Genomic DNA, 27,206 nt, shown 5'->3' with positions numbered 1-27,206 from the left:
GCACGAAGAATATCTATGTTCATACAGCATATAATATTAAGAAGCTACGTGATTCACGTTAAAAGAGTTGCAGAAGAACTGTAATGACCACGGCTCATTTTAACCACGACATCCTCCTCCAGGACATCCTCCGCCTCCTCCCATCATGTCACCTCCGTAACCGCCTCCGCCTCCGTAACCACCTCCACCTCCACTGTATGGGCTACCGCCGTATCCGCCACCATAATCTCCTCCTACAAAAAGATAGAGCGGATAAAGCTAGATAACACCGTAATATATGAAACACTGAAAATTCGTAAATGTTCAGAATTGTTTGATGCGCAGGACTAACAAGTATTCCCAACTAAATTCTTCGCTTCTTTCGTTAGACTAGCAACCGGATAGAGAACCTTTGAGATATGTGGCCAGTATTCGTTCAGAAAAAAAACAAACCGCGATTGCTGTAATTTTGCAAAAATCGAAAGACATTGACTGGGAAATACTGCACAGTTAGTTCGTAAAACTTTTTCGATAACACTAATTTAATGAAACAGCGTAGATGCGAGTGAGTACTGAGTTCTTTTCTCAAATAACTTTCATTACTTGCACTGGATTTATGAAAACTTTTATTTCGTTACTATTTGTATTCTGCAGTACACTTGCCGCATACCTGTGTATATTAGATACCAAGATTTTAACGATGTTTTGGAATCAAATTCCAAATTACTACTACTAGAGTAGAGTAGTATTACTACTACTAGAGTAGTAATATTCTGTTAGAATACTAGAGTATTATAAGCTACTTTTATTCCATTTTCTTCCGGCAAAGTCTAGCAAAAAACAGAGATAACGATTCAGTTAAAATTTCAGTAGAAAAATACCTCCCATTCCACCGTATCCGCCATTTCCCATGGGACCATAACCACCTCCATAGCCACCTCCGTAGCCGCCTCCGAATCCGCCCATTGGCCCTGAAATTTTATTTCAGCCAAAAGTGGAAGACCTCTTGGAAACTGGATCGTAACCTTGACCTCCCATTCCACCACCGAAACCCCCACCGCCATAACCATCACCTCCGTATCCGCCCCCCATCATGCCACCGTTGCCATAACCGCCACCATAGTCTCCGCCGCCAAAGCCACCCATCCCTGGAAACAAATATTAGCGGTTAAATAATAATTAAAGATCGAAGATAAATTCCCGCCAATACAATACATTGAAACACTGCGTCACTTCGTATAACACGATCATCCAGACACGGGTTGTTTTGCTCCAACGGAACTGATTATCATAAAAATTTCCGAAAACAGTACAATCTCATACTACTAAAAACCTGAAAATTGACAGAAGAGGGCATTTTCGCCGTTGCTTGTGATACAGAGCTCACGTTACTCAGTTAATTCAGCAGTTTATGTGAACGGTTCATTGGTTTCCGGAAAAAAATAATTATGAAGTTAGCTTTCAAAGCAGCAAGTTCTGATAGTCTTCCATCCTTGAAAAGAAGAACTCGCGGCTGTCGTTCCGAAGTAGAACTACGTCCTCATCTTTTTTCGTCAAACTTGATCAAATTTGATTCAGAGCCAAGACAATATTTCCTCAATGTAAATTTGCAGTGTACTTATACAATGATTTGGTAGATGACAAAGTGCGATACCAGCAGAAAAATTAGGTGATGTACATTTCATGAGATCCTTGAGAATTGTTGCTGCGAATTATGCTTCTCTCAGTTCTCTTTGGTCAAAAGGCTACGAATGGGTGTGCCCAGCGATAAGAACACATTTCTCATACAGAATAATCTCTTCATATCACATTGACTTCTCTTTAATCAGGGGAATTATTGCTTTTTTTGAAATTGAAATTCCGAACTAAAAAAAACTCGAAGAGAAAATTCACTTCTCACTTACGGATTTCAAAGCTTAACAAGGAACTCTTTTAAAGAGATCTGAAACGAATCAGAACATACTTTTCAGACCATGAAAACAAAACTATTCAAAACAAAGCACTCTCTTTCCTGCACAATTTCAAACAGCCGTTTTCGAAGCAGAGTTTTACTAACAGTTGCAGCCTAATAAATTACGGATCAATCCGCTTGGGATGCTCCAATGCCTTCAGTATCACTTCAAAACCGTTTGAGGTATATGAACGTGGCTAACACAATGACTTGTGAGGGCTTGGAGAGGTATCAAGCTAGTACTCCTATCCTCTCAGACGAGTCTGGTGCCAATTTATAGACATCAGAGAAATGATTATCTGTAGGGCTGTTTCCAACCATTGACCATGCGTCGGAGTCGAGTCTCCTACAGACTGCTCTACATCAGCCCCTCTGCTTAAATAGGTGTATCAACAATAGTTAATAAGTGTTAGGGGCTAGTGTGGCGCAGTCGGTTAGAGGTCCGTTGTAGCCGTATGGTCGAGGGTTCGAAACCGCCCTAGTGCAGAACCGAGGCTTTCATCCCTCCGGGGTCGATAAATTGGTACCAGACTTGACTTGTCTGGGAGGACAAAAACACTAACTTGATCATCGGCTGGCTCCCGCAAGTCATTGTATAGGCCAAGACCCGTTCAAAACCTCAACGATTGCGAATTGCAGTAAAACGCGTTGGCGCATCTAATTGGATACTCCAGTGACCTTTTTATCGTTTCAATTAGCGTTAGCCTACCATAACCGCCAGGACCACCTCCCATTCCTCCATAACCCCCGCCACCGTATCCACCGTAGCCACCAAAATCAGGACTATATCCACCGCCATTTCCACCACCATAACCTCCATTGTAGCCTCCACCGTACGGGAATCCGTATCCCCCACCACCGTTGCCATAGTCATCTCCACCGCCGCCGTATCCTCCCATACCTAAATATGAAATCTCATAAGATGATTTTTGAATAAAATGAAAGGTGAAGTGAAGAACTCAGATCCATAAAAAATTAGTTGAGAAGGGCGTTTGAAGAAGCTTCAAGCTACCTCCTAATTAGAAAAAAAACATCAAGTACACTACCGTATCCTCCATTGAATCCTCCGAAGGGTCCGGCGCGTCCGCCGAAAGATCCATAACTTCCTCCAAAATTTGAAAACGGATCTAAATTCACTTTTTAAAGAGTTGAAAAAAGGCCCAGCTTTCTCGAAAGCAGCACAAATGAGACCAACTTCTTTTGCGACCTCTCATGTCCTTCGCGACCACAGATTTGTACTTGGCTACCAGTTCAGCATCGTCACCTTGCAGTTTTGCAAACTAAGGATACTCTATTTGGGGGCCATCCCATCCGAACGAATTCGAATCAAATCTTCCAACCTCTCGTGATCGAGTTTCAGCGGTTCGTTGCGACTTCTCCAATGGTGCCGACAATTCCGATTGTGAAAGAGGTGAAACTGATGTTGTAATTAGACACAGAAGGAGCAGTATCCTTAAAATGCACCAATAAAATGGTCCCTAGTGACGTTTACAATAAAAAGTAACTTCCATTAGGTCTTTTTTTGCACCTGGCTGCGAGGACAACAGAGCTTAAGAATTTTGCAACCTGGCTGCGAATTGTGCAAAAGTGCAAAAGTGGTTGTGTGTGGCTCTTCTTCTGACTTAGATGTTATTTATTTGACCTTTAGAACAGGAAATCTCCAGGAATCTCCAGGAATCCACTCTGAGAACTATCTAAGCTCCTTATCTGTTTGCGAGTTTGTGTGAATGTAGTGTTGTGTGTATTGAATAAAGCGTTAGAAGCGTCCAGTTCTACAAAGTCATTTTGCAGAAAATTATGTTACTGGCTGCATAAGGAAATTGTAAGCAGCAAGAAAGTTGAGCCGAATCCTCCCGACAAGACTTAGATTTTTCCGGCTGGAGCTCTGTTTCAGAGCTATGCAGTTGGGTTAATAACTTTATGTGCGCAACATAGACGTCCATTTCGCATATTGTGCTTTTTTTAAACAAGGATCAAGCTACGTGACTCTTTGTGATCATGCAAATTGGCGCCTGAAATCGAAACAGTCTTTGAGGATTTCTAGAAGCCCGTGTACTGCCATTATAAATAATGGTGTATTTGTGTAGTGTGGATGCTGTGTAGAGTAGATGCACCCCAAACAAAATTTCCAGAAAAAACTTCACAAAACCCAAAAAACTTTCTGACATTTTGGTAGCAAAGTGCTAGTCTAAAAAGTGCTAGTCAGCATCACATAATTATTGTCGGCACTTGTCAGTGTAGTTCCTGCTGGTATAATATGTAGTTTGTTGATTACCCTTATGATACGCATTCAATTCTTTTCCAATTCCGACTTAGCCTTCCTTAGCAGCATTGAAAAAATGGCAAATTGCTTGGCACTAATCAACCCGCTTGGGATGCACTCACTTCACTTCAGAACTCTGTGTTTGCAAACGCCTGTCGAACCTATACAATCACTTGGGAGCGTCAGCCGATGTATCAAATCAATGTTTCTATTCTTTTAGACAAATCTGGTACCAATTCATCGTTCCGGCAAGAAGGAAAATTTGGTTGGCTCTAAGATGGCTTCGAACCATGCAGTCGCAGCAAAACCTCTTCTACCCGTTAAAAAGTGACATACTCAGACATTCCACTGAGGCTGACCCAATATAGCAGCGAAAGAGCATCATGAAACTACGAACAGCACGTCGCCACGGAAAATGGGCGGAGTTTGAGCACAATAAACGAGAACTTCTTTGGTGTTGGAACATGTTTGGTCTCCTCACATTGTTCTGCAAAACTGTATTACATATTACGCCTTAGTAAAAAGTGTTTGGGTCACACTAGTCCAACCATCCAATCAACGAAGTGAAGGAGATTTGCTCCTCAGATGATGTTGGATTCATTCAATACCATAGTTTATTTCATTAGTCATTTCTACTGGTGAAATCCCACCACGGATTCTCTCCTCGGAAGTGCAAGTTGCCATCAAGGACAAGAAACCTGCAAATTCCCCAGATCTGATTTTATATCAGCAGACTTTTTTTCGAGCTGGTAGCCATCGCTTCATGTACATGAGGATGATTTTAGTAAACATTTTCCTATCGTTTGATGTAATTTTAGCGTCGCACCTGAGCTTCTATCTCCGAAAGGAAAGGATTCCAGACCGGTGGAGGACCTCGCGAACCGTCCTTATCCATGAAAAAGGTGACCGAGAGGACCTGCGAAACTACCGCCCGATATACTTGTTGAGCACGTTACACAAAATGTTTGCCACGATCATCCTCGTGTTCATATCTAGAACGCAGGATGAAGCTCAGCCTCAAGAACAAGCTGGATTCGGTCAGGGATTCGGCTGCATGGACTCCATGCGGACCGTGTCGAAGATCATAGAGATTTCTCGGGAATACTCAGAAGGTTTCGATAGCGTAGAAACGAATGCGGTACTACCAGCGCTGGTCGATCACGATGTGGGCGCGTCGCATGTGAGTATATTAGCCAACTGATCGATGCATCATTATGGTACTGCACCTCTACCGCGCTTACCTGTAGGAAAAGAGGTACGATAAGGCGAGAGTATATCTTCGAAGCTGTTCGCGGCTGGATTACAATGGACAATGAAATCACTTGTTTGGGCATACGTGTTGATGGAAGATCCCGCTTGCTAAAGGCTCAAGGAAGAGAGAATCCGTACTGCGCTGCGAGAGAACGTGCGTTACGGAAGACGCGTCACGTCTACCGTGCTGAAGTTTGTTGCCTGCTATATGTGTTTTGTTTTGCGGAAGACATCGTTCTCATTTCTAGAAGCATCAATGAAGCAGAGACAATGCTCAAGGGATTGAATGAAGCAGGGAAGAGAAAAGGATTGTGGATAAACCGAAGGGATACACAGTTCATGAAGAACGTCTACTGCGAAGACGGAGAAGTACAACTTGAAGGCTACCAAATAGTGGATACTTTGTCATACGTGTACTTTGGACGTTTTATGAATATGGAGAACAGCTTGAAAATAAGAACTGAATAGAGGGATGAGAGCAGCGTGGGCAGCATTCGTAATCGTCAGGGAAGCTACGCCAAGATCTTTTTGCTCATCTGTTCGACTCGATAGTTCTTTCAGCGCTCTGTTACGCACAGAGATGGGCATACAAAACTGTCACGTCTAGAAAGCCACAGAGCCTTTGAGAAATGTCTTGATGTGATGATGTGTTCGCTGCACGGATACACCAGCCGAGAGGTCAGCTGGAAACGGCCCAAGAACCTTGTCAACGTCCTCTCACAAAACTTGAGAAGATTTTGGATGGCAATGGCGAGGGAACGAAACGAGTGCAAAAGATGGGGCCCGCACGCCCAGTAAAGACGGACCATCTAAAAAGGTAATTAAACAAGTATAGTTTTTTTTTTACACTTTTGACCTGAATTTTCATCTCCAGGATTTCCTGTCTCTATTCAAACTCTTGTTGACTCGTTCCACACCAAAGAAGAATTCAACCTTTCTGGGCGTTAACGCATGCTCCGAGCAGCTCGAGTTTTCTACTTTGTTGTAACTATTTAAAGCATTTTCACTTGACACTTCTTAGAGGGCTCATCAGCAGCTCGTAAGCTTAGCATCGGCATCGAGATAACTGCTCCTCAAATTGTAACTACAGCAATACTAAGTAAAGAAATGAAACAATAAGTGTCACTAATATTCATATGAAAGTCGAAACATGTGACACATATGAAAGTGTTTGGTACTGCATCAAAATCAAAATTAGTTATTAATACGAACACGGAGTCCTCATTTGCACGCAGCTAGAATTTACCGAAAAAGAGCGAATTTTATCCAAATGTTCATGAAGCCTTTGCCCTTCAAAGGAGAACTTATAGATTTTCACTCTGGTTTTCGTACCAAGATAATCCGTAAATTTTCCCGCAAGGTTCAGACCTGTACCATGAGTCATCATCAACATTACTTCAGCAACCACACAACAAAAATGTGAAAGAGAAATATGCCCGATGATTGTAAAATTTGAAGTTGTGGAATATCGACGTTTTCATCAAACCCCAATACTTGGAGAAATCATCGGCAAAAATCTAATAGTAATAATAATAATAATAGTACGGAATATTACTGGAAGGTTATTATGTGTAACAGCAATAAAAAGGTTATAATGTAAATCAAAGATCGCGTCTCTGTTCACCTTTCTAAAATGAGTGTATTATAAGTGAAACTGAAGCAATAATTATATTTTTCTACACACGCGATAACTGGGAAAAATTGAAGAATTGGAACGAACCTGCAATCAACTCATACAGAAGAGGAATATTTTAAAGCGCGGCTTTTTACTGTGATGTATAGAAAGTCCCTGAGAAACACCCAAAACACTCACCGCTGCTTCATGTCGTTAGCGCCTATGTGTACGAATCGGCCGTTCTTTGTTCAGTTTTATACGGTGAGCCGGACGGTGCGAGACAGTTGACATTTCTGTGGCTGTCAATTCGGCGGCCCCACCCATGATCAAACTATTGTCCGCTTAATTATTCTATTTCAGATCATGAGCTAACATGGAGAGAACGTTAAGATTTGGGGGAAATTTTCAAAAAAAAAAAACTCAATGAAAGAGAGGAAATAGAGTAAGAATTCGACACAATAAAACGGAAAGTTCGCTTCAAAAATTTGACCTGCTGTAAGAAATCTGGTCTTTTGCGACTTGACAAAATTTCGTTTCATAGTTTTGAAAACCTTACGCAATACAATACGTGAAATCACGACTTTTCATATGGTGAAACTGCTAAATAAATTTGATGCAAAGGTTGGAACTGTGATTGAACTCGTTCTCTTTCACCGTGGGAAGTACTTGGTACCCACCTTTGCATTAACCATAGAGCAATTTCCTACTGTTAGCTGCAAAACACCGATTGGGTCAGACGTTGTGGATCCGGCTTTCCTTTTTGTCCGATTTTAATGCACGCAAAGCCATGTCGTTGCGCATGATATCACCAGCGCGAGATGTAAGATACTAGTGATTACATTAGATTTTGCGATATCTCTAATCAAATGCCCCGCACTTTACATCGCACTTTGCAAACCCCAGGTACTAATCTTGCGACGAAGGCACAAAATAGTTATGAAACCTATCATTGCCCCGAAAGATATCGTTTGCATGCCACGCGTGTCCCTGATCAGCGCTGTCAGTTACCCTTAGGAGACCTTTTCGCACGGTTCCGTAGAATACGGTTAAAAAAACCCCAATTAATATCTATGAGAATGTCAACCGCCTTTCTTACCTTGTCCAGCTGCTTATCACCCGCTCACTGCACTGAATGTGTTACTCCCCTTCCCCGTCTCCTTCAAATGCTGTGTCCCAAATCTTATCAAACACTAAAAAAATATCCTATCAAACCCTCGAAAACGGGCTTATTCTGTCAAGTGCGTGTGTGCGTGTGTGCTTGTGTGTGTGTGCGTGCGTGCGCGTGTGTGTGTCACGAAATTCGAAAAGGGGGGTGCGACGGGTCCACCGGCGTTGAGTTGTTGCCTCGATGCCAGAAAGCAATAAAATGGGGTGCGACGAGTCCGATGGCGTCGCATTGGTGCGCTGGCGCCAGACACCTGTAGAAGGGAGTACGATGGGCCCACCGGCGCCAGATACCTATGGAAGGGGGTGCGACGTATCCACCGGCGTCGTAGAGCGGTTAAAGGAGGAGATACGAGTCCATTTTATAGTTATCTGGCGTCGGATTTGTGCTCCGGCGCCAGATAACTATAAAATGGGGTGCAACGGGTCCACCGGCGTCGAATTGGTGCACCAACACCAGTACGCTTTGAAATAGGGTGCGACGGGTCCCACGGCGTCGGATAGGTACGCAATAACTTTGTGTGGATGTCGCGGAAGGTATATTAGACGTTGGTTTCATATTCATGACCCCTGCACGTGTTGCATTGCACCTCTATGAATCCTAGACGTATCTAATTCCTTGCACGTTTGCCCCATTTTGTTGGCATGCCTTCTTCAGAAAGTGGAAACACCAACACAAACGGCTGCTTGAATAGTACCCATCAGTTTACATGATCTTATGTGGAGCTTATCTTTATCAGTGCGATGATGCTGTTTACATCATTTTATGTTAAACGTCATTGTTTGATAACTGTTGAAGGAAATCAGGCGGAATACCCGAACTTCGAGCAATACTTTCAAACGGTTTGTATATTATATTGGAATCGAAGGAGTGTTTGGAGCTGAAGTTTGAATACTCTCCAAGCGTAGAACTGCCGCGTTTAGAAGGTAAATTATGAAATCTTTCGCTTTCATTTATAGTGAAGAAGAAGGAAGAAAATGTTTCTAGAAAATCAGATTTCTGATTTCACAGAAAATGTCATTACCATTAATTTTTGATTAATTTTGATTAATTGATCAGTGACCTCCACAACGGTTTACCGCCTCATAGTGGCGTGGAGGTGACACTGGGCGTCGAACTGCGATGCACAGCGGAGGTTCGTCCTCCGGCAGGGTCTCCCAAGCTGAGAAGGAGTTCGACACATCCGACATTCTGACTTCTCGGAATCGGAAGCCTAGCTAAGAGTAAACCACTGCTAAGATTCACCACCGTCTTGGCAAAATGTCGCAAGGTGGTTCCCTGATCCATATAGGTTGGGCGACGACCTGTGGTGAAAGCTAAGCTCGCCGTGGCATGGCTGCTTAGTTTGAGAAAAAGTGTCTTTGCCACTCCAGCATATTCACTGCCTCAGTACCCTGCACACTGGGCCCTGCCACCTCAGACGTCGGACGGTATGGCGACCGGTGAGAGGCGGTCAAATCTCAGGTTGCTCAGGACGTCACTGATTCTGGACCAAGGCGACGCACGCACGACTCGCTATGGAGACTGTCTCAGACTGTGTACTTACAACGCGGGAACAGTTTCCACAGACGCTGACCTGCATGCCCTTCTCGGAGCTACAGAGCGTATCAAATTTCATGTGATTGCTCTGCAGGAGACTAAGTGCAGAAGGAGCGACGTACGACAGATGAATGACGGTACACTCGTCATTCGTGGAGAGAAGGTTCCGTCGCGAAATGTAGGCGGTTTTGTTGTGCACCCATCTGTCGTCTATCTCGTCGATTCTCACGAGATCCTGTCACCTCGTCTGGCCATTCTTCGCCTCCGCCCTCTTCGCCAAAAATCCATCAGTATCATCTACTGCTATTCACCAACATCAGCAGCTGATGATTCCGAATTGGACGCGTTTTACGAGGAGCTGGAGGAAGTAGTCCGCAACGAGAAGTCCTTTTACAAATTCTTGTCGGAGACTTTAACGCAAAACTAGGAAAGGCCACAGAAGAGGAATACAGGATTGGAAGATTTGGACTAGGGACCGGAATGAAAATGGCAATTGTCTCGCCGGGCTGTTGTCCGCCGCTCGCCTCTTTCATGGGAACTCTCTTTTCATGAAAAAAGATCATCGTCGGTGGACATGGGAATCGCCCAATGGCGCGACTCGTGCGGAGATCGACCACATACTCACCAACCGGAGGTGGTGTCTACTTGACGTCTCAGTAGTACCATCCTTTTGTAGTGGTTCTGATCACCGTCTCCTTCGTGCGAAAATACGACTTAGCCACACGATGGAAAAGAACATCTGCTATCGGCAACGAAGAAGAAAAGAAGTCGTCTACGACGATTGCGTACTCGAGGACTCCCTGTCCCAAGGTGACTGGCACATCGAGGAGGACCCAAACGTGAACTACGAGATGCTGCTCAGAGGATTACGAACCTGCGCTGAACGTGCCTCGAAGCCGCGCACGACAAAGTTAGATCGAATTTCGAAGACCATCATGGAATTGTTGCAAAGAAGAAGGGCTTTGAGGTTTGATCCGAATGCATCGCACATTGAGCGGTTAGTAGCAAACACTAGCTGCAGAAAAGCGTTGCAGGAGGATCTTTTGAAGTACAGGCAGAAGAAGATTCTAGAAGCAGCACAAAGAAGAACGAGTCTAAAGAAGTGCCGCAGGGATCTCCGCGAATATAATATTCCGCTAGCAACCTTGCTGAGCGAAGACGGGACTCGCACGTCTTCTCGTGGTGAGATGGAAATCATTACGGAGAGCTTCTACTCGAACCTTTTCCGTTCATCAACTCCTGTGTCAAGCCCAATCATCCCCACTGACGAAGCTCCACCACGGATTCTCCCTTCGGAAGTACGAGTCGCTATCAAGAGCATGAAACCTGGCACAGCCCCCGGACCTGATTTTATATCAGCAGACTTTCTTCGGGCTGGTGGCCATCCGCTTCATGTAATCTTAGCAGCGTATATGACATCCTATCTTCAGAAAGAAAGGATCCCAGACCGGTGGAAGACCTCGCGAACCGTTCTTACCCATAAGAAAGGTAACCGAGAGGACCTTCGGAACTACCGTCCGATATGCTTGCTGAGCGTGTTATACAAAGTATTTACCAAGATCATCCTCACACGCATATCTAGGACGCTGGATGAAGCCCAGCCTCAAGAACAAGCTGGATTCCGCCAAGGGTTCAGCTGCTTGGACCACATCCAGATCGTATCGAGGGTCATAGAAGTTTGCCGGGAATACCGCCTGCCCCTTGTTCTAACCTTCGTCGACTATGAGAAAGCCTTGGACAGCTTAGAAACGAATGCAATACTTTCAGCGCTAGTCGATCAAGGTGTGGACGCGTCGTATGTGAGGACATTAGCTAATTGCTACGAACGATGCACGACTAGGATACAGCTTTTCCACCGCCCTCTCACCATACCCATTGGAAAAGGGGGTACGACAAGGCGATACTATATCGCCGAAGCTGTTCACGGCTGCATTGCAATGGATAATGAAATCACTATCCTGGGAAGAAAGGGGCATACGTGTTGATGGAAGATTTCTTTCGAACCTTCGTTTCGCTGACGACATCGTTCTCTTTTCGAGCAGTACCAATGAAGCAGAAACGATGCTCAACGAATTGAACGAAGCAGGGAAGAGAATAGGACTACGAATAAAAGAAAGAAGACACAATTCATGAAGAACGCCCACTGCGAGGACGGAGGAGTACAACTTGAAGGCTCCCAAATCGTGGAAACTCCGCCATACGTATACCTCGGACGTTCTATGAACATGGAAAACGACTTGAAGGAAGAACTGAATAGAAGAATGAGAGCAGCATGGGCAGCATCCGCAGCCGTCAGGGAAGCTACGGACCAACTGACGGACCATGATCTTCGTGCCCATCTGTTCGACTCGACAGTCCTTCCATCACTCTGTTACGCAGCGGAGACGTGGGCAGACACTGCGGCCACGTCTAGGAAGCTACTTACTACCCACAGAACCCTCGAGAGATGTCTCCTGAAGTTTAACCGGCGCACACAACACCTTGCCGGTCTTCGTAGCTCCGACTTAAGAGGAATGTCCCGTCTTCGCGACCCAGCGGAATATGTATCGAAAGCAAAACATAGATGGGCCGGTCACATCATGAGAAGAATCGACGATAGATGGACTAAAAGGACGCTAGAGTGGATCCCAAGGGACGCTAAACGCCCCTGAGGGAGACCGCCAACGAGATGGGGTGACGTGTTCGCTGCACGGATGGACCAGCTGAGAGCTCAGCTGGATACGGCTCAAGGACCTCGTCAACGTCACTCACGAAGCTTGAGAACATCTTGGATGACAATGGTGAGGGAACGAAACGAATGGAAGAGATGCTGGGCCCGCACATCGAGTGAAGACGGGCCGTCTAAGTAAGTACTAACTAAGTAACTAATTGATCAGTGAATGCAAGTGAAGAGAACATCACGAAAAAGCTTGAAGTCCAGGTTTAGCCGAACATTCAGATTGGTTCTATTATATGGGAAAAACATCCACATATCTATACTGCATGAATATCATCGAGATTCAAACAGATTGTATCTGTTTGTTTTGATGGAAAAATGTTTCACCAAATGTTATTATTGCACTGAATCATAATCAATGTTAAGGCAAACGACGAAAAGAGTGCGGTTCAGTCTCGTTTCTACATGGACGTATGCAGCTAAGCATATGCAGTCCACCATTCCTGACTGTACTTCTAGCAACTTCCCTTTTATTAATCACAGCTGTGAGATCTTTTGTTTTTCTGCGATGTTCCCAACTGCGTAAATTATTGCATTTGATGGATACGTGTTCTTTAGGGAAAGAAATTATCTTCTTCTACGTCAGGCAGTGGTCGGCGTCATATTCGCAAAGCGGAAGCACAATTCGGTAACGAAAAGTGAACGATTGATATGTCATTCTCATCCGTACCGACGAAATGACTGACAAAAACTAACACACAAAAATCAGAAGCATTATTTCATTTGAAACACCCTGAAATGACCTGCCAAAATCTCCAGCAACCCGCATGTATGACTTTATCTTGATGTGGTTGGTGCATTTAAGAAGTTCCATGATTTTGGTTGAGTGATGTCTAGAGGAAGCTGAGGTTTTTTCTAGAGCCACGTTTCGTTACACTGCCTGCTTTTCCAGTTGTCCGAGAACTGCTTTTCACTTCGACGCTAAAAGGAAGAAGCATAGAATTATGGCTTCTGTATTTCTTCATTTAAGTACATAACTTCTATTAATCTTTTGAAATGATGGTGTTACGGACGACTCAACATGAGAGCAGAATCAAGAACGGGTGATGATTAGCTTCTAAATAGTAGCCATAGGTAATGATATCATTTGTTCTAGAGTCCATTCAAAAATTGTCTGTCATCTGTAAAAAAAAAACATCATTTCCTCTCTGGAACTCCTATTTTTTAGTTAGAGAAGGCGTTCAGAGAAGTTTTGCGGTTCTTCTGGGTGTTGTTTACAAATGTTACCGTGAAAAAGCAACAACTCGTTTTGATTCGCCAAATGCAAGATTCGGCAGAATTACTTACAGGCCTTAATAAGATGAGGAAAATTCTTCCAGATCTTGGATTGTTGAGGAAGTTTTCAACGTGACACCTTTCAAGTACATTCCGGCTTCTAACTATTGGTACAGAGGTAGCAACCTCGAAAATTTCGCCAAACCCTGCCGTCAAAAGTATTGCTTTTATGGGTCTATATTAAGACGGTAATGATCCGATATTTATCCGGTAAAATATTCTGCAAGAAACGAGAATTTTGTTAAGCAGATTTTCTCTGGGAAGGAACGATATACTAAGATTTCCTGCTGCTTTGTTGTGATCTGCTACAGAGGTGGCAGTAACAGCCCACCATTTCATAACATCAATGAGCCATTTTTCATGTTCATCAATCTAGTTGCACGGGTATAGCGCAGTCGGCAAGGGTTTACGCGAAGACTATAGGAGGCTCGGCTCGTTTACACCCTAGTGCCATCCGAGCCTTTCATCCGGGGTCGAGAAATCGGTGCCGTTTTTTCCCAGGAGTATGAAAGAGTGACTTGATGCATCGGCTATGCCCTCCATGTCATTGTAGGGCTGAACACGGGTTTATAAGAATGAAACGATTCTGACCGGAGTCGAACGCGTAGGCCCATCCCCATTGGGTTTGGTCAACGCGACGTACACTTCATCCTTTATCCGCCTCATCCCCTTTACTTGTATGTAAGCAACACAGGGTGATACTTCGCTGTGGGCCGCGCAAACGAGTCTGACTGCTTTATGCTCGTGATGCTACAATAAGGTATCTGAGTGAACGCTGCGGACATGCACGAGTTGCACAGCGCCAGTAAAACGTGATGTACATGAAGTCACTACGCGTACACAGTGAAATGGTGCAAAGAGCTCCATCTACAGTATACGTAAAACTCTCCTAACCTCTCTTCGTTTTGTTTCCTACACTCTTTTTTATTATTCTTCCGTGCAAGGAGTAGTGCATGAATAGGCTTACGCACTCTAAAAAAAGTCCATTTATTGTCGTTTATCACTTTTATCGTTTTCTTCTTCTGCTTTTAGAACCCCTGTGAGGTTTTCGTTTTTCCTGTACCATTCTTTTTATGTAATTGTACTTGTTGTGATCGGACTTATAGTAAAATCCTTAAATCCTTCTTAAAAGAATATTAACTAAGCACAGTTACTCAAAACTTGCGGCAGAGATCGAATTTATGGAAACTAAAGTCTTGAAGAGATGCTTTGTAATCAGAAGAAACTTCTGTACTAGTGAAAAGAAAATGTTTTCTTCGTATCACGAATTCGAAAGATCAGTATCGTGCACAGTTACACAGAAAGTGGTACAGAAATTAAACCGTTAGGAACGAAAATGTTTGGCGCGCTAGGAACGAAACAAACGACAAAATCACTAGAAAACGACTTCGTTAAGACCCATCTGGGCAACTGTTAAACGAAAAGAAATAGTGTAGAAGGGCAGAAATGGAAAAGAAAAGAGGTCCGAGGAGTCTTCCGCAAAATATGGACAGCTCAGTGCACACCTTCACAGAGGACGTGTTACGTACAGCGATTCCAACGGGAAGGACTACGGTGCAAGCCGTGAGCAGGTGCGGCGGAGAAAGCAGTTGGAATCGAAGTAGGACCAATGCGAACAGCGGCGGCGAAAGGTGGTAGCGTGGGTTCCCACTCGATCCTAACCGCTACGTCCACCGCACCGCTTCGAGCGCAGCCGCTTGCGCAACTGCACCGCGTTTCATGTCGTTTAGGCTCAAGTATATGTAAACGACGTAACTCGCACAGTTAACTGGCAGATATTACAGAAAGGTGGGTAGTGCAGTTCCATATCCTGCGAGATATCAAGTCTGAAACTATAACTTGAATAAAGGATAAAGTTTCTGGCGTTAATCAATCTACTTGGGATGCGCCGCCATGTTCACTTCAATTCAGAATCGTTTGAGGTTTACGAACGTGTAACTGGCTTATACAATGAGTTGCGGTGGCTAGTCGATGTGTCAAGTCAGTGTTTCTCTCCTTCCGGACTAGCCTGGTACCAATTTATCGACACCGGAGGGATGAAAAGCTTGGTGAGCACTAGGGCGGGTTCGAACCTCCGATCGATCATGCAGGAAGCGGAACCTTTAACCGCTACACTACACCCGCCTATAACTTGGATACAGATGGTTTTGAGTGTCATAGTGAATACGGAGGCCGGGATAAGAATTCTACAAAGTCTTATAGGAGTCTTACCTAAATCTCACTTTTGTCATTTTCTTTTCTTCTCTCATGAACGTTTGAAAAGTTGCTTCATCAGGTAAACTGATCGGTCAGAGCGTGATCCATCTGCTTTCTAAATTTGTAGGTGGTCATGCGTGCGTCGAGAATTTCTCAGTAGGGGGTCGTAAGAGGAGTGTCAAAGCGGGAGGAGTCGTAAGCTTGGCAGGAGAGGAGAAAAAATTAAGAGGGCTAGGAGAAAAGACAAGGGAATACTCAATTCAAAACGCACATATATTAAGGGATGCGAAATGTTAGAGAAATAGATGACGTGAAGTATTTTGAGATTTTTAAGATTTTGCTGGCACATCCATACCTTTTGGTCCGTGCCTACTTTGAGAATATACTAAACAAAGAAGAACATTGAAATTAGTATAAGTACGAAGGGTCGAAAGTGCGGTGACAAGAAAAAGTGTAAATTATACAGTGTATTCTGAACACACCCTTGCGATCTTGCTTTAAGGTTAGCTGGCAAAGAAAATTTCTCCAAAAAATGAAAATTTTGAGTACGAGAGAAGGAATCAAAACGAGTGGATATTTGATATCAACAGTCATTTGACAATTTGAGGACAGACCATCAAATAAGGAACTAAATATAGCACATTATAAATAATATAATAGAAGTTGTGAAGATAATGAAATAGAAAACAAAGTGATTTACTTGCACATGGCTAAATAAAAATCTTGATCGTCTTAGGAATTTAACATGCTGTCATACCCATCAAACCTAAGCATTACAAATTTCTGTGTTATTACTTTATTTACAAGAAATGATGTTTAACATAAAATAATGGAAGATCATCGTACTGATAAAGGTAACGTTCTTTGTCAATTAAAGCTGTTGGCTACTATTAAGCAGCCGGTTTCATTCGTGTTTACTTTCGAGAGCACTACAACGAGGAAACGTGCAGGAACAAACGCACGGAGGAGTATAGGGTTGACAACCGCGCAGACACGGGTATAAACGCGCACGTGCATTAACTGCGACACGCAAAATTACTCAATTACGACACAGTTCACCTTCGTACGCTATGTTCTACTTGGCTTCTTTGCTGGCGTTGTGTTGAAGTCTTGCGACGCGTTCATCGTTCTCACTTGGCGTCTCTTCGGCGTGTGGTTGTCTTGCGCTGTTATGTTCTCTTGGCTTTTTGCGCGTTGTTCTTTATGTTTACGGCGTCTTGTGGTTGTGGTTAGTTGCGTGCTTTATGTTCTGGCGTTTTCTGGCGTTGGGAGTTCAACCTTATGTTTACGGCGTCTCTTTTGGCTTGTAGTTGGGCACCTGTTATGTTTACTTGGCGTTTCTTGTTGAGTGTCTTTTCGTTCTCTGGCTTTCTGCTTTGGTTTTTTGCGTTCGCTTTTCGTTTTTGTGCCTCTGCGGTTTTTTGCCGTAGAGGCTTCTGTTTTTTTTTTTCTTTTGGGTCCCTTGGTTTTCGCGTTAGCTATTAATATTTGAGGTCGTGGTGTGGTTTTGCCTTGATCTTATGTTTGTTGACGGAGAGGTATAGCCAGCAGAGTTTATTGGGAGTTGTAAGTCAACATACTTGCTAGTATAGGAAATGAATATTTTTTCATTCGCTTACAACTTTAAAAAGCTTTTACAGCAAGTTGATTTTAACCCCTAAAAATTATAGTCATAAAATTATAAGTGTAACATACGGTTATAGAGGACTAGTACGTATATGTATATATAATGTCATACATACATACATACATACATACATACATACATACATACATACATACATACATACATACATACATACATACATACATACATACATACATACATACATACATACATACATACATACATACATACATACATACATACATACATACATACATACATACATACATACATACATACATACATACATACTACATACATACATACATACATACTACATACATACATACATACATACATACATACATACATACACACATACATACATACATACATACATACATACATACATACATACATAATACATACATACATACTACATACATACATACATACATACATACATACATACATACATACATACATAATACATACAACATACATACATACACAACATACATACATATACAATACATAATACATACATACATACAAATACATACATACATACATACATACATACATACATACACATACAACATACATACATACATCATACATACATACATACATACATACAACATACATACATACATACATACATAATACAACATACATACATACATACATACATATACATACAACATAACATACATACATACATAACATACATACATACATACATACATACAACATACATACATACATACATACATAATACATACATACTACATACAACATACATACATACATACATACATACATACATACATACATACATACATACATACATACATACATACATACATACATACATACATACACATACATACATACATACATACATACATACACATACATACATACATACATACATACATACATACATACATACATAAACATACATCATACATACATACATACATACATACATACATACATACATACATACATACTACATACATACATACATACATACATACATACATACATACATACATACTACATACATACATACATAATACACATACATACATACATAACATACATACATACATACTACATACATACATACATACATACATACATACAACATACATACATAATACATACATACATACATAATACATACATACATACATACATACATACATACATACACATACTACATACATACATACATACATACATACCCAACACTAAAAATTACATACAACGCATCTACTATAATAAATTACGTCAAATACAAACTTTACAACCTATTTTTGTACACAGTGTAGCATTGTGTATAGTGGTTTTTTTTTAACAGTACGGCATAATTTTAACATCGTACATTTACTAAAATAGCTTACGTATAACAGCTGCTACTATTAAGCAGCTTAACGTAGTTCAGGTAGGGAACGGTGGTTACAACTATATTTCAACGTCAGCTCACGCGCAACAACAGCCATTGGACCGTCGCACAACCGCGGATGGACTGCCAAGGCTATGGGCCGATGGACCGTGCACCTTTTAGGTATGACGTCGTGGGACCGTGCACCCCTTCTAGTATGACGCCGATGGACCGTCGCCTTCTATAGGTATCGACGCCGGTGGACCGTCGCACCCTCATTAATTCCCCCCACACACACACACACACACACACACACACACACACACACACACACACACACACACACACACCACACACGTGACAGAATAAGCCCGTTATTATATAGTAGATTTACAAGAAATGGAACTAGCCAGAGGTAACTTCGTATTGAGTACTAAGAGGCCATAGGAGGCAAGCTTAATTTCTTTCATTGCTCGATTATTGCTTCGGAACTCCTTTATTACTATCAATAAAATGTGTTACGTACTCTACGGAAAACCACTTTCTGCATCACCAGTATTTGAAGGCGCAATGTGATGTGTCGTTGTTTTTGTTGCAGCGGTCAGAGATCATTACCCGACAAAAATGGAATTTTCGCATTTAGTGTACGAGAGTTAAAAGAGCACATTTGTCGTCCCACAGTGACGAGTTTATTATTATTACTTGAAAAAGCAATTTCGATGCTGTAACTGAGCGAAAAAAAAGACATCTACAGGTGCGATTAGGGATAAAATTAGCACAAAGTAGGCTCCACGCATCTCTGAATATCGACGCCCAAAGTAAATTTCATGCAAAAGTGCTGGCTGCAATCTGCAGAGGAAGATTTTTTCTATATTCCTACAAAGTTTGGTGCTTCTAGATTTTTTTTGAAACTTAGTTGAAAAAAATTCTAAATTTTGCCTAAAATTTTCGAGTTTTTCTTAACCAGCTTTTGAGAGAACCATAACATCTACAGAGACCAAAAAATTTGCAGTCAAGGGTTATCTCTGATGTTCTATCAAAATATGGCATCGAATTTTTAAAACGCGCTATAGTAATCTCGCAAGGGGAGAAAGTGCGGAATCTCAACGGCAATGCGTCAAAATCTGTATCATTTCAAATGAAGTTCAATAACTCAGCTCGTTCTTCATAAAGACCATTTTGGTTCAGAGTATTTTGTAGAGGAAGATTTTCGCTATCATAGTTCATTTTCACTTTCTTCCAGCTAGTTTCCGTTTCTCAAAAGCTAGTTGAGAAAAAGTTGAGAGAAATACTAAATCTCTCAACTTTTTCTCAACTAGGTTCCCCAAAAAGCAGAGGTTTCCTGAGAAAAGATATCTTAACCCTTTTATAGCGCGATTCTTCCTTCAAAGAAAGGGGCCACCTTTGCTTTCCTCCGTCTCTTCTGTAGTCCGTTATTCATATTTATTTCAAGCTACTAGAATCCGACAGGTCCAGCAGTAATTTCCAATCAGTGCCTGGCTCTTATCGCCAAAATGACCTATAAATAACACCTACATGCGGCGAGTAGTGCTCTAAATACAATTTCGAAAAAATTGTCAGTGAAATGTTCTCCTCAGTAATTTTTTTCTGGTTTTGCAAAAATAAAGATTTTGGCGGCGATCGAACTATTCATTGTAATCACTGTCAATGGGTAAAATTGTGTGTAAGAAGTAGAAAATAGTGGAAAAATCCTTTCAAAATGCGTTTTTTTTTGGGGGGGGTGGTATTTTTTTTATTTATTATTTTTATGGGTAAAATTGTGTGTAAGAAGTAGAAAATAGTGGAAAAATCCTTTCAAAATGCGTTTTCCCTTGGTATTAGTTGTTTTTCCATTTTGCAAAAATGGAGTAACTCCGTCGAGGACCGTTCTTCTTCATTGTCGATGAGTAAAATTGCGAGCAAATAGTAGGAAATGGTGTGAAGATGGTTTTACAATGTTATCTTTGTTGTTCTCACTTGCAGCACTTTGTATTATTGGGTCATTTTCATGAGGGTTCTTTCCGAACTAAACTCTTGATCCTGTGAGTGATGTTCCTCGTTACTGTTTGATGCTTGCAAACTACGTCCAGATTCAACCACGAAGCTTCACCTGTTCTCAGTCTTAAAGTCTCATAAGGTCGGAATCCGAATGCATATTTTGATCAATGACTCAACTACTGACGTTTTCAGTATCCATTTTGAACAACTGCATTGTTTTTGAAGGATTAACCTTTCAGAAATTTGGTGACACAAGTTGGAAGAGAGAAACGTAGCTTAGACAGTTTTGGATTGCTATTTTAAAACCGAATCCTTAATCTGTTTTCCATAAGCAGGAAGCTTTCTCTAAAACTTATTCTGATAGGATGAAGTCAACAGTGTAGCGAATCAGTCCGGTCGACTCCACAAAAAACATTTAAAATTTTAGAGTGGATCAAGAAAAGATTATTTGGAACGACGAAGTCAGCCACTATTCATCCAGGATTGCCGAAAGGACGGATGATCGATCCGCCAATCAGAATCACTGCTCCAATAAATCTCCTCGCAACTACTCCTAAAGCTCTGCCAAAGACAAGAAATCCTGAAACAAAAGTATTGATAACTTCAGTTCCAGCAAATTCCATTTCATTAACAGAAGAAGGAACAACTACGGCTGAGTACTGCTTTTTTATTTAAAACCTTTATTAGAAAGTAGCCGAATTCCATAAATACGAAAATATGTGTATGAATACGTATAACGCAACAAAGAACGTCTTTTTTCATATAACACTGTTTTGAAAACAATATCGTTTGTGAGAAGATGACGAAAAGCAGAATTGTATCAATGCGAAATGCTTCCTGAAACAGGCTTCTGCGTCAAAGAATTCACTGCTGTTCAAGGGCAAAAAGGAGCGATGGTTGCACTTCTTGGACGCTTGCTTCATCAGCAATGTACAGTAGGGTCAATACGACATGAAGCACGTACAAAATTGCGTACGCACGTACGTACTTCTCTCGAGGCCCTTCGGTGGAGCGTGGTGAAAGCTTTGCTGGCACCAGCCATAGCTACAGTTTGCGACGGTCCCAACTCGATTCCGACTGGTTCCTCCACCGCGCCGTTTCGAGCGCATACGCAAACACCGCAACCACACGCGCGATTAATTGACCCGACTATACTTGCCTTTTAAATGTAGTTTCCGTAGCAACAGAGAGCAATGAAACTAGATTTAGTGCTCGAGAGCGACTTAGCAAGCAAATCTGCTGCCGAGCAGGAATTCTAGAGAATTCGCTATAACTTCATTTGAAACTGGTGGTTGCATCCTGAGGGAGTGATATATCTCATTTACTATTGTGGAGACTGCAGAGGTACAACATTTTCGGGTGATTTTCGAATTCAGCTAGAAAGATTGCTTTGCAAGTTCGTTAAGCTTGTGTCACCATTATCATCCGTTACTTCGAAAAAATAGTTCGGGACTAGCTATTACAATCTCCAAAGTGTTAGGCTAGAACATAGTTCCGGCCTTTATTTCCAAACGTAAAGATGCACAGAAATAAAAAGTATAGACAAAATATTATGCCACTCAGTAGGGGATTTGTCGCCTCACAGGGATTTCACAGCTTTGCGTTTCATTGGTTCCTTTTTTTTCGAATTTTTGAGGTATCAAATGGAAACAGTGGAGCACCATGCTGCCACAAGAATTTTTACTTTCTGATGTATACAAACTGCTAAGGGAGTTTTTTTTGCAAGGATAAGAACAAGACTTAACAGATTGGTTGACTCCGCAAATCATTCTTTAGGCTGCGGCTTATAACCTCTATGCTTCTTAGGTCTTGAAGTCTAATCTTATTCCAAAGAGATTGATCAATGCTCCCATAAGCGCTATAATCCGTTACTATTTCCAGTTTATTAGGCGTTCTGGTCAACAGAAGGAACAGAACACATGTGAAAAATGTACCAGTAAAAAAGAGCGGTATCGGGTGAGTGAAGCTAAATCTTGTACTTTAACTTTTAAGAAATCTATTGAATTAATGAGAGCGGAAATTGTGGGAGAAGAAAAAGAAAATCCGAAAAATGTTGCAATACTGGTCGTAATTACTATTTTGTTTCACTGATGGTGCAGTCGTTTCCTCGTCTAACATCTGGTCTGTACGTATAGTCGCGTCAAAACGACATGAAACACTATGCAGTTGCGTGCGCGTCCGCGCTCGAAGTGGAGAGAGCGGTTGAAATCGATGTCGGATCATCGCGAAATAAAGCAAGGAATGCCGACAGTGAGGCTCCACTAGATTATAGCCACTTCGCTCCGCCGCACCGTTTCAAGCGCAACCGCTTACGCAGCTTCACCGTGTTTGATGTCTTTTGGACCCTGCTACATATGCATCGTGCTCTAGTGCTGTGTAACAACAAGCAACAAGCTAACATGAAATGACACCTAGAAAGTTGTTCGTGCTTTTTTAAATTGAGTCACCTTTGCTTCCATTACAAGATTTTGACCATGTTCATAATACCAAGTACGTTTTTTTCCGAGCCTCTTTTAATGTCAAAGAGGAAATTATGTTGGAAAAATGTCTCCGAAGTTTTTTAAAGGCAAGAGAAATTGGAACGGTCGTTCATATAGCTTCCGTGGGTGATTCAAATAAAATTTGGAAAGTACAATGGGATTCTGAAGAATTTAGCGATCGATTTGACGGCAGCAAAATTTTTGCATATAGGTCAAAGAACGATCACCAAGTGATAGCGTGTGACTGTAAACTCAGAAACCACCGTCAGTGCAGTCATATATGGTAATGCTACACCATTATTGAGGTGCACCACGTTGAAGCCTGTGAACGATACGCTTTTCAAGCAAAAGTAATAAACCGGGATTTGTTGCAGGATAAAAGCGCAATATGGTGATTCGCAGCTGTCCCAGTTGTAAGTGTAACTATGCGAGTACACGGCTCAAAGAAGCGATGATGGTATAAACATTTGCGAAGCAGTGAAAAGATGATAACCGAGGTGTACGAGTGCCATTGACACAATTAAAAGCCTTTTTCGTGGAGGTCCAGGTGAAAACTAGGTGCCTCTGCAGGCCTCCTAGCCAGACGTATATAAGAGCGCTGCATCTGTTGTGGGACTGTTGTAATGCAAAAGGATCGACTTCATCTATGAATGATTTTCTTCTACGAGTAGACACAACACCACGTGGCACGCCAGGCAGTTGCCAACACCAAATTTAGAGAAGGGACCGCAACCCACACAGCTCTCAATAACCGGTTCCGCCGCTCTCGCGAGAAGAACTTCTCCTTCGACGACTTGCCAAGTATGGGTCAGCGCACCCCCGTGCAAGCACCCACCCTATAAGCAGCGGTTCACTCACGTGGAGTATTTGATGGGATATAAAAAGACGGAAAGAAGTTTTCGTGGTTGATAAGATGTGAGAGAGATGTAAGCGATACATACTCGTAACGTCATAAATGTCCTTCATTTCATTGACACACCAAAATGCGGTTCTACTTGGAAATGTATGCGGACGAGGATATAAATGTTGATTGGAGGTGAACCCTCCTCTTGTAGACTTGTACCGGAAAGATTTAGATTGAAGATCTACCTCTTGAAGTGAAATATCCTCTGGAAAGCTTCCTTTGGACTTCCAATGACTTTAGAATATCTGAATTCTGAGTTGTTTCAGTTTTACAATAGGAATTTTGGCAGCAGTGGTGTTTCTAATATGTATCGTTGTTGTCGCGACAATTGGGTTGGCAATTGTTCGCAAAAAGAACAGAAAGAAAAAAGGTGCGCTGAAAGTTTTCTTGAGTCGTATTAATGAGTGCTTTAAGCTGCCTCGAACATTTGGGCTTTAAGATGAAATTAAATTTCAGAATCAAAGAAGGTTGTCCTGGTGGGCGCTAGAAGTCATATCTAATCTCGATATTGTGCATACTACTACTACTTAGTAACTTCAATATTATTCAAAGGATATGTTAAGGCAAAGAGGCCACGCAAAATGGAGTCAGCCAATATCAACGCGACAAAGTTCACTCATGCAGGAGCACTTGTTCTTGATAAAAAATTGCGAGGCCCCGTGGTCAGCCCTTTTCGGAGTATTTCAATACAAACTTGTACATAATACCATTCGAAAAAGAGTCCATGCTTTTATTGTATAATATTGAATTAGATTTCTGCTACTACTGCTAGATAGTAGGATGCAAGATTCCTAATCTTCACATATTTTGTATCCTATTCCTTATCAGGAGCTCTATGTATGCAGACAGAACGCTCATTGATGTTTTTTGTTCTACCACAAACACGGTCAATGACATTCAGGTACACCAGTGTTCCAGTCAAGAAAATGTCGTTCTACACTCAATTCAGTTCGATCCTCACCTGAATGAAATTGTAGACATTGGGACCAAAATTGAAATAGTGAACGTACGCACATATAGCAGATCAGCACACCGTTGAACAAGAATACCTTTCTTGGAATTGCACCTTGTTATTCCAGGACAACGACACAACGACAACGACGATGACAACAGCGACAGCAGTAGGAGCTGCTGTAGCTAAAAAAGTGGGTTTGCTTCTTTTAATTATGACTGATTTAAGTTGTAGTATCCAAGAGGTTCGAGCTAGAATCTCTATAGTAAATGATTTGTGTTTAACAAAGAGATCAAATGATCAAATTGATTTCCTCTTCCAGACGATGATGACCTTGAAAAGATTCAAAGGCAAAAGAAAGGTGAGGCTGTCTTCGGATGAATTTGATACTCAATTTGCCCATCTTCACTGATCGTGCGGAGCCCAGCATCGTTTTTTACTTCCCCAATCATTGAAATAATCCGTAAGTTCCAAAAATGATGCTGACGCGTTCCGGAGCTCCATACTCTATTCAGACTGATCTCAACTGATCCGTCTCGGCAACACATCAGCCTATTCGCTTTTGCATCTCTCGAGATCCATTTCTGACTTTCTTTCTCCCAATATGTCATCGATTTTACTTATAATTTAACCGTATTGGATTCGTAAGATGTTTATCGTTAGAAGACATCTTCTGAGTGGCATGTACATGGTAGATATTTTCTCAGATATAACGCTGTAATGCCACATTTTCGGTGAATAGCAAAGCGCTGGAAGAACCACATAGTTGAACCGGTCAGCACGATGGTTTGGGTGCCAGTTTCCTGACGGCTGCGGAGGCTGTGCATGCAGCTGTTATCCTTCTTTTCAACTGTTAGTCGAAGTCATTTTCCGTGTTCATAGGACCGAGGTACAGCAAAATTAACTTCCTGTTATTTGTGTATTTCAGCTCTTCCACGATCTGAATCAACTCTTTTCTTCTTGTCCGTTTAGAATTCTAATCGCTTCTCTATTTCTTTTAATTCAATAATAATCGTTGCTTCACTGTTACTTCTCGCACAGAGTCATTCACGAAACAAAAACTGAAATGAATCTTCCATCAACATATATGATCGTTTCTTCTCAAGCATATGATTGCACTGTCCATTGTAGCGCAACAGCGATCAGCTTCGGCGATATAGTATCACTTTGAATCCTTTCTCCAATGCCTGTAATGAGTGGGCGTTCGAAGAGCTGAATCGTTGATGGTAACAGACTAGGTAATATTCTCACGTCTCCATCATTTTATCAGTTAACGCTGACAGCACTGATACTGTACGATGGTTAGTTGGAGGGAGAGAAGGGAAGGGGAGGGGGGAGGGGGTGAGGCGGCAAACGAACTTCACGCCAAACCTCTATGGCCTTCGACAGAGCCAATACACTTGAAACCCTAACAGAATATAGTCGTTTTCTATGTTGGGCTTCATGTAATCTTCCTGCTATGCATGTTTATCCGATATAAACACTCAGCAAGCATAGCGGATATAGTTGCGGAGGCCCTCTCGTTCACCCACCGCTAAAACTACACTAAAAAAGTGGTCGCAAGCTTTTCTTTTTTGAAAAAAGATAAAAGAAAGTGAAGCAGGATCGGGTCCAGAGGTTGCGTCGGGTTTAATGGTATTCGTCTCAACTCGTACTTGTGAAGGATGAATCCGAGGTTCTACTTTGGCAGTAACGATGCTCGTACTTGAAACAGGAAAATTTGTAGAAATTTACTCGCCATGGAAGGAAGTGGTCATGATGAAAACCATGGGATTAAGGAGCAAGGGATGGAGTGGTGCAGCGGTATAGGGCTACTCGAAGAGTTCTGAGTTCAGTAACGAGCTATAGCTAACCGAACCTTTCATCACTAATATGGTAAAACTGGAAATTGGCGATAGATCCGCGTGAGAGGTCAGCCAAGGC

The 27,206-nt window shown here is 42.0% G+C and overlaps 7 protein-coding genes across 10 annotated transcripts; 6 read left to right on the top strand and 1 right to left on the bottom strand.

Annotated features, from left to right (window-relative positions):
• Positions 1 to 99: 99 nt before the first annotated feature.
• On the bottom strand, positions 100 to 7,268 carry RB195_010631 (uncharacterized protein; the record flags this gene model as incomplete). Of its 3 annotated transcripts, XM_064191728.1 has the most annotated exons (9): positions 100 to 233; positions 861 to 950; positions 1,011 to 1,127; positions 1,195 to 1,260; positions 2,640 to 2,831; positions 2,977 to 3,057; positions 3,126 to 3,210; positions 3,271 to 3,382; positions 7,258 to 7,268. In XM_064191728.1, the coding sequence occupies 9 exons, from the start codon at positions 7,266 to 7,268 to the stop codon at positions 100 to 102; spliced, it is 888 nt and encodes a 295-aa protein (XP_064049309.1). The 3 variants fall into 3 exon arrangements, with proteins under 3 accessions (XP_064049309.1, XP_064049310.1, XP_064049313.1); XM_064191727.1 differs by lacking the exon at positions 1,195 to 1,260; XM_064191726.1 differs by lacking the exons at positions 1,195 to 1,260; positions 7,258 to 7,268 and adding an exon at positions 4,742 to 4,794.
• RB195_010633 (uncharacterized protein) lies at positions 5,155 to 5,394 on the top strand (the record flags this gene model as incomplete). The annotated part of the gene is made up of 1 exon (XM_064191730.1): positions 5,155 to 5,394. One exon carries the CDS (start codon positions 5,155 to 5,157, stop codon positions 5,392 to 5,394), a length of 240 nt encoding a protein of 79 aa, XP_064049312.1.
• RB195_010632 (uncharacterized protein) lies at positions 5,499 to 5,912 on the top strand (the record flags this gene model as incomplete). Its single annotated transcript, XM_064191729.1, has 1 exon — positions 5,499 to 5,912. One exon carries the CDS (start codon positions 5,499 to 5,501, stop codon positions 5,910 to 5,912), a length of 414 nt encoding a protein of 137 aa, XP_064049311.1.
• Positions 7,269 to 9,656: 2,388 nt separating the features above from the next.
• Positions 9,657 to 10,190, top strand: RB195_010630 (uncharacterized protein; the record flags this gene model as incomplete). Its single annotated transcript, XM_064191725.1, has 1 exon — positions 9,657 to 10,190. The coding sequence occupies one exon, from the start codon at positions 9,657 to 9,659 to the stop codon at positions 10,188 to 10,190; it is 534 nt and encodes a 177-aa protein (XP_064049308.1).
• A 121-nt stretch (positions 10,191 to 10,311) lies between these two features.
• Positions 10,312 to 11,748, top strand: RB195_010629 (uncharacterized protein; the record flags this gene model as incomplete). The annotated part of the gene is made up of 1 exon (XM_064191724.1): positions 10,312 to 11,748. One exon carries the CDS (start codon positions 10,312 to 10,314, stop codon positions 11,746 to 11,748), a length of 1,437 nt encoding a protein of 478 aa, XP_064049307.1.
• Positions 11,749 to 11,892: 144 nt separating this feature from the next.
• RB195_010628 (uncharacterized protein) lies at positions 11,893 to 12,414 on the top strand (the record flags this gene model as incomplete). The annotated part of the gene is made up of 1 exon (XM_064191723.1): positions 11,893 to 12,414. The coding sequence occupies one exon, from the start codon at positions 11,893 to 11,895 to the stop codon at positions 12,412 to 12,414; it is 522 nt and encodes a 173-aa protein (XP_064049306.1).
• Positions 12,415 to 12,456: 42 nt separating this feature from the next.
• Positions 12,457 to 25,695, top strand: RB195_010627 (uncharacterized protein; the record flags this gene model as incomplete). 2 transcript variants are annotated; one of them, XM_064191722.1, is made up of 12 exons in its annotated part: positions 12,457 to 12,608; positions 12,679 to 12,779; positions 12,846 to 12,964; positions 13,038 to 13,107; positions 21,375 to 21,603; positions 22,829 to 22,903; positions 24,598 to 24,701; positions 24,788 to 24,807; positions 24,895 to 24,993; positions 25,233 to 25,337; positions 25,411 to 25,476; positions 25,606 to 25,695. In XM_064191722.1, 12 exons carry the CDS (start codon positions 12,457 to 12,459, stop codon positions 25,693 to 25,695), a joined length of 1,230 nt encoding a protein of 409 aa, XP_064049304.1. The 2 variants fall into 2 exon arrangements, with proteins under 2 accessions (XP_064049304.1, XP_064049305.1); XM_064191721.1 differs by lacking the exons at positions 12,679 to 12,779; positions 21,375 to 21,603; positions 22,829 to 22,903; ... (4 more) ...; positions 25,411 to 25,476; positions 25,606 to 25,695 and having other exon boundaries at positions 13,038 to 13,111.
• Positions 25,696 to 27,206: the final 1,511 nt, after the last annotated feature.

This window comes from Necator americanus, chromosome III (genome assembly GCF_031761385.1).
Source record: "Necator americanus strain Aroian chromosome III, whole genome shotgun sequence".
NCBI classification, from domain to species: domain Eukaryota; kingdom Metazoa; phylum Nematoda; class Chromadorea; order Rhabditida; family Ancylostomatidae; genus Necator; species Necator americanus.
Note: the sequence above shows the minus strand (reverse complement) of the source record. Positions and strands in the feature narration are given on the sequence as shown.